Genomic DNA, 7,534 nt, shown 5'->3' on the forward strand with positions numbered 1-7,534 from the left:
AGTAATGGCTGCTGAAAATTCAGCTTTGCATCACAGGAATAAATTACATTATAAAATATATTCAAATAGAAACAGTCATTTTATTTCAAAATATTACAGTTTTTCTGGATTTAGATCAAATAAATGCAGTCTTGGTAAGCATCAAGTCTTCTGTCAAAAACATTTTTAAAAATCCTACCGACCCCAACATTTTTAATGGTAGTGTATTCCTTTATTAAGATGCAGAAGATTTACTAAAAACAGTGAAAGTCACTGAAGAGTCTGCAAAGCAATGGAAATTATCATTGCATCAGTTTGAGTTGCCATATGTGTCCTCTCTTGTTGAAGTTGGTTTAAAACAATGCTAGATTGGATTTACTTAAAGGGGTCATATGATGCAATTTAAATTTTTCCTTTCTCTTTGAAGTGTTACAAGCTCTTGGTGCATAAAGAAGATCTGTAAAGTTGCAAAGACTAAAGTCTCAAATCCAAAGAGATATTCTTTATAAAAGTTAAAACTTGTCCACGCCCTCCTAAAACGGCTCGTTTTAACACGCCCCCAAATGTCTACGTCACTGTGTGGGAAGATTTGCATAACACCACCCAAATGTTCACGCAAAGAAAGAAAGCATAACTTTTATTCTCGCTGTAGTATTGTAGAAACACATTGCATTACACCAAATACACAACATAATGTTCTTTTTAGCAACGTCATATGACCCCTTTAATGAACAGTGTGGAGAATATTAAAGCAATATTGATCAGCAGTATGTTTTAAGAGTGTTTGTCAGTTTGCATAAGTTCATAGCCCACTAATATAACCTACCTGTTGACTGCCTGAGGGATTTCATTTGTCATCCAGGTCAGTGAGCGCTTAAGGGAAAGTTCATTCTCTATCTAATCATGGGGAATTATACTTGACACATCACAGCATCTCTAATTTACTAAAAGCTTTTTGAAGTGAGCCTGTGATATTAAAAACATGTATCTCTAGTGTGAACAGAGCAGTACTGCATTAGAATGCTGTGTGACTGGTTGTCACTTTTGGTAGGAGCTTGTTTTCATATACGGTCTATAGCCATTAGCTTTACATAAATTGTAACTCCTACTGCCTGCATAGTCAGTCAGCTGATTTCTAACAGTCATGGAACCTCATAAGTGACTGTGTTTTGCATTGGCAGCTACACACTAATAGCACTCTGTATGGCAGACCTAAAGGGATAGTTGACCCAAAATTGAAAATTCTGTCATCATACTCAACAGCATGCCGTTCCAAACCTGTATGCCTTTCTTCCTCTGTGCACCACAAAAGAAGATATTTTGAAGTATGTTGCTAACCAAACATTTTGGTTACTGTTGACCGTCGTTCAAAACACTAAGGAGTGAAACACACTGTTTATCATGAATGTCACCATGCAGAGTTCCAGTCAGTTTTTAAGTGTTATGTTTTGCCACAGACACAACGTATCATATGCTAGCACTCAACTATACTATGACTAAGACTTCTGATCACATAGGAAGAGGATTTCACTTTTACACTGATGTGAAATTGTGGAAAACAACCTGAAATTCTAGCCATTGCTGTTTTCTTGCAGTTATAGTATGGTATGACTAATTATAGGGAGTATGGGTTAACTTATTATACTCTCACTGTCGGGAGAAGAGTCTTTTTGCCTCGTTGGTAGCAACCATGTTTCATCCTTACATAATTATTTGTGTAACATTAATGTAGGGCTGCAGGATTTTATAGGAAAAAAAAAACTGTAATTTTTCAGATAAATTTTGCGATTTAATTTTAATTAAACAATTTAACAATTTAATTAAATTGTGTTCAGATTTAATTTCTTCTGCACAATTTGGTAAAAAAAATCAATTGGGTCTGTCAAGCAATATAAATGTTTAATCTAATTAATTACATGATGTGCCGATTAGTTAATCTCAATTTTAGCTGAGAAATAACCCCTAATAAGTAATTTAAAGTCATTATTGTGTTAAATGAGAAAATGATTGAATAGACAAAAAAGTAGACAAAATGTAGCTTTAAAAAGAAATATTTTGATTCAGCATTGCATAAATAATGATAATAAATGGGTATTAATTCATTTTTTAATGAATATTGAAATATGAAATGGTTTTTAAAAATAAATAAAATTATACTTTACATATTAATCTAAAACCGCCAATAAGTTGTGGCAAGTCACTGTCTTAATGAGTGAGTCATTCAGTCAGTCATTCATTCAACCAATTTATTCAGAACTAAACAATTGACTGTCTTTATGAATGGGTCACCTAATCACTGGCTCATTCGTCTAGTTCAAAAACATGGATTCTTTCAAAACAACACTGTGTTTTGTTTGGAGATGCACAACAGTTCTGCTGTGGCTTTGTTTAGAACCGTTTTTTTTTTTTCAAAGTTGAGCAAAACAGACAATATTGACAATATAGTTTAAAAAATTTAACACAATATTAACAAATTAAACAAAAACCCATAGGGGCATATAACTGCATTCTCATAGGCTACATCACATAGTCAGTCATCGTCTAGCATCATGTTTGTCAGCGACTGCGTTTTAACGTGTTACTTTTTCCAAATTAATTGCACCAAATTAGCATGTTAAATTAACAGCCCTAATAGCAATATGGCTATAAAACAATAATAATAATAATAATAATAATTATTATTATTATTATTTATCATGATTAAAATTATTATTATTATTATATTAGTAAATAAAAATATAAAAAAAGAAAAATTAATATTGTAATATTTCCACTGTAAAATTAAAATACTAATATCTATGGCTGTCTATCTATGGCTACATTTTCAAAAGTTAAACCAAGCTTTTATTTTGGTGAAAAACCTCAGAGACCTTAAAACTTATTTAACAGCCTCTTTATAAGCACGTTTCTTGACAAGTTTGGGAAGATGGTTGGAGCGTTGCATTTTCAAATGCAAGCTATAAGCGTTCCAAACTCAGAGCAGATGGCGAGATTTGTTTGTGTGGAGAAACAGTTACTGCTCTGAGAGACTGAAAACAATTCATCATAAGCTGCTCGCGTGTAAAAGGACACAGTGCTGCGCTTCATTCTGAAACACGCTGCAAATATATTTAAAGGGGTCATATGATGTTGCTAAAAAGAACATTATTTTGTGTATTTTGTGTAATGAAATGTGTTTATGTGGATAAAACAATAATAATAATAATAATAATAATTATTATTATTATTATTTATCATGATTAAAATTATTATTATTATTATATTAGTAAATAAAAATATAAAAAAAGAAAAATTAATATTGTAATATTTCCACTGTAAAATTAAAATACTAATATCTATGGCTGTCTATCTATGGCTACATTTTCAAAAGTTAAACCAAGCTTTTATTTTGGTGAAAAACCTCAGAGACCTTAAAACTTATTTAACAGCCTCTTTATAAGCACGTTTCTTGACAAGTTTGGGAAGATGGTTGGAGCGTTGCATTTTCAAATGCAAGCTATAAGCGTTCCAAACTCAGAGCAGATGGCGAGATTTGTTTGTGTGGAGAAACAGTTACTGCTCTGAGAGACTGAAAACAATTCATCATAAGCTGCTCGCGTGTAAAAGGACACAGTGCTGCGCTTCATTCTGAAACACGCTGCAAATATATTTAAAGGGGTCATATGATGTTGCTAAAAAGAACATTATTTTGTGTATTTTGTGTAATGAAATGTGTTTATGTGGTTTAAGGTTCAAAAAACACATTATTTTCCACATACTGTACATTATTGTTTCTCCTCTATGCCCCGCCTTTCTGAAATGCGTCGATTTTTACAAAGCTCATTGGTCTGAAAAGCGAGGTGTGCTCTGATTGGCCAGCTATCTAGTGCGTTGTGATTGGCCGAATACCTCAAGCGTGTGACGGAAATATTACGCCCCTTACGATGATGTTGTGATGATGCCCTGTCAGGCCGGAGCGACGAGACAAAAACATTAAAACCCATTATAAACTAGGCATTTGTTGCATCCAGTGGGGACATAATTACGGATTATAATGATTTATACATGTCATTGCATTGTTGCATCGCACCGCGTAAACATAAAACCATGTCTGCATTTGTCATCGGAGAAATGACAAACAACGGGCGGGCTTGAGAACGGTGCGGCCGGCGGATTCGACGAAAGAGTGGCCGGCGGGCTTGCAGCAACCACATGTGATGAGCCCGGGCTGGACTCCGCTTCGTCCACGGTGAAAGCCGATCCGGCTATCCACAGCGCGAAGTTGATGTATTTCCTCAGCTGCACCAAGAGCTTGTATCACTTCAAAGAGAAAGGAAAAACTGAAATCGCATCATATGACCCCTTTAATTAAATTGCAGCCTTTGCTCGCACTAAGCCATATCACAATTTCGTTTTTATTTTGATTCAATTGTGCAGCCTTAATGAAATGTGTTGAATGTAAAGCAGTTTAGCAGCGTAACAGACCCATCTCCGTGTTCTCCTCTGCAGGACTGGGCGACACATGCTGAAGCAACCACAGACGACCATACGGCCCTCCAGCACCATTAGTGAGGCCTCGACTACCATCACCTCTTCAACTCTGGACACCACTTCGGGCTCAAAGGTCAGTAAGAACCTGATCCTGTTGGACAGACAACAAAACTAGTCAAACGGAAAGAAAATAGACCTGATATTTTGTAGATAGAAGACTGTATGGAACTAGATGAGCAAGTTAGCTTGACAAGACTCCTGATGCTGATCATTCTCTATGCTTGGTTAGCATCTGTTCTGGTAATTAGAGTGTTTATTCCTCTGTGCTGAGGCATCAATTCCCTAGTGCTGGCGACACAAACACAGAGTGATCAGAGCCCTTGACTACCATCTCTGAGCAGATAAAGAAGACCAATGAAACGGATTGCGATTCGTATTGTGAGTGATTTGTTGCATATCTGTATGCATTGTTTGGGATGTGATACACATGAGTTGAATAACATGCTTTTACTTTTTTCCAGATATTTAAAGTGATAATAATAATTGCAATTCCGTTATTATTTAGGACAGTTCCAAACTTAATTTAATTTCTGTTTAAACTCGTATGGCATGAATTTAAATATAATGTAAGTACAACTTTGTAATGATAAAGTTGCATTTTAGTACATTGAAATATATTAACTTGAAATGTCATCAGATAACACATTACAGTAAAAATTATAATCATGAACTTTACAAGTTTTTTAGTATCTTATTCAACATAAAAATAAGTGTACTTCTTTAAAACATGACAAAACCTTAATAAAGCAACGATTTAAAATGTACTTAAAAATTAAACTTTTTATTTGACATTATTACAAAGTCAAAGTCAAAGTGCACTTTTTAAAGTGTTCTCAAGTGTGTTAGGAAAACAGTTGTGAAAGTGTTCTTCTTCTACAATACCTTTTATTTCATTTATATTATATTATCTGCGTGTACAGTTTTAAAAAAACTGACACATATGTCAAATTTTTATTTTTATTTTTAATTCTGGCTGCAAATGCCAGATATACACAAGTGTAAATAGAAGTGAAGATTAGAAGAAAAAATGACTTTGATTAGAGGTCGACCGATATGGGTTTTTCACTTGCCGATGCCGATATTTAGAAATCAGGGCAGCCGTTGGCCGATATATGATGCTGATTTTTTTGCCGGATATTTTGGCCGATTTTATTTTATTTATTTTTTTCCTTCATCTCATAAAAGTGAGTTTGAGAAAATTATTATTGCAGGGTACAAGATAGTAATAGTAGTAGTAGCCTAATTCAGAGTAATAATACATGGCTCAAAACATAAGCACCTTCTCAAAACAGTTCTGAAGCATACTTTTTGTTTATGTTTGCTGACAGACACCAGTGTTTCCCACAGACTTGCAAATGCAAATTCATTCTCATGCTTTCGAAACGGTCTGTTTTGCCCTGCCATCATTAGCTGAAGCTGTGTGTGAACAAGAAGCGGCTGCAGAGTGTGAGTTGCTCCGTCTCTCACGCAACCAGAGAGAGATTCTCCGGCGTTCCGCAACAACGCTTAGCTGCCCGCAGATGTGCCTGCCTATAAATCGGCCTAATTTGCAGCACAATCGGCCGATGCCGATTAATTAAAAAATGCCAAAAATCGGCCGGCCGATCAATCGGTCGACCTCTAACTTTAATTGTAATTGGAACATTACAGATACAGACACGGTCACTGGTGTATAGAACGAGTGTGAGAGGGACTGAATAATTGCAGAATTTTCATTTCGTTATTCCTTAAAAACTTCAATTAAAAGATATTTTAAACCATTTGTGAATCTTGTATCCCTCACATATGCTTGACATGGATTATTCACATTGATCTAAAAAGCTAGACCTTTGCAATACAAAAACAGCAGTTGCATGAAGCTTATCGTTTTATAACGGAGGCCTTGGTAATATTATAATCATATCATCATTATCTTATGTTACCTCACAGAATGCGGGCGACTGCCATAGTTTATTAAAGAGCCGCCAAAGAATGCAGCAGCAGGAACGCTGCCTGTGTCATCTCCTGCCTGCGTTTGGACTGTTCTAGATGAATGAGTGCTTGTAGCTCTTGTCGTTGGCAGCGACGGCGTGCAGTGGTGATGTATTAGCCGTATGAGTGCTCTGGCATGTGTGAGTGGCGGGCAGCATGTAGGCTTACATTGCTTTGCCCACAGAATGCCAGCGGATGGTGTGTAAGATCAGCTATGCACCCCTGGCAGATGGTCCAGACTAATAGGTGATGAATGAGCTTTCAATCCCCCAGTCATCTTCAGTTTATGTGTGTGTGTGTGTGTGTGTGTGTGTGTGATATAGGGATCCAAGTCCAGTGGAAGGGTCCATAGCTTTGGCAAACGGGATCATGCCATAAAGCGGAATCCCAGTGTTCCTGTAGTGGTACGTGGATGGCTCTACAAACAGGTAAGAGGATTTGACCAATGCTTGTTTATTGGTTAACCAAACTTTTGCTTTCAAATTATACTTTACATGACAAGTTTTCAGCCTTTACAGACCCAAGAAGCCAGATTGTCTCAGTAACACTTTATAATGTCTTTGATTTATATCACCTTTCAAATGTTTGGAGTCAGTAGGATTTTTTATTTATATATATATAGTATAGTATAGTAATATATATATATAGTATAGTAATATATATATATATATATATATATTTTTTATTTTTATTTTTTTTTAATAAATTAATACTTTTATTCAGCAAGGATGCATTAAATCAAAAGTGACAGCAAATGTTCTTTTTAACTTTCTATCAATCACATAACCTTGTAAAAATGAAACGTATCCACAAAAAAAAAAAAATCTGGGGTAATCAAGATTTTTTTTTAATTGATGTTTTTTTCAGCAAGGTAGTACCTCATCAAAAGTAACAGAAAATACTTTTATATAAAGACAATATTTAAGACTACCCTATATTTTTATTAAAGGGGTCATATGTTGCTAAAAAGAACATTATTTTGTGTATTTGGTGTAATGAAATGTTTATGCGGTTTAAGGTTCAAAAAACACATTATTTTCCACATACTGTACAT

General features: G+C 35.0%; 1 protein-coding gene across 1 annotated transcript in view; it reads left to right on the forward strand.

The window, feature by feature from the left end:
- Window positions 1-7,534, forward strand: part of LOC107715242 (pleckstrin homology domain-containing family A member 7-like) — a 100,666-nt gene that overhangs the window by 56,374 nt on the left and 36,758 nt on the right. The window contains exons 5-6 of the mRNA XM_016521322.1: window positions 4,468-4,582; window positions 6,804-6,908. Of these exons, the coding sequence (XP_016376808.1) occupies window positions 4,468-4,582; window positions 6,804-6,908 (220 nt within the window). The remainder of the gene's footprint in view (window positions 1-4,467; window positions 4,583-6,803; window positions 6,909-7,534) is intronic.

Source organism: Sinocyclocheilus rhinocerous, unplaced genomic scaffold, assembly GCF_001515625.1.
Source record: "Sinocyclocheilus rhinocerous isolate Xijiao unplaced genomic scaffold, SAMN03320098_v1.1 scaffold659, whole genome shotgun sequence".
Classification (NCBI taxonomy): Eukaryota; Metazoa; Chordata; class Actinopteri; order Cypriniformes; family Cyprinidae; genus Sinocyclocheilus; species Sinocyclocheilus rhinocerous.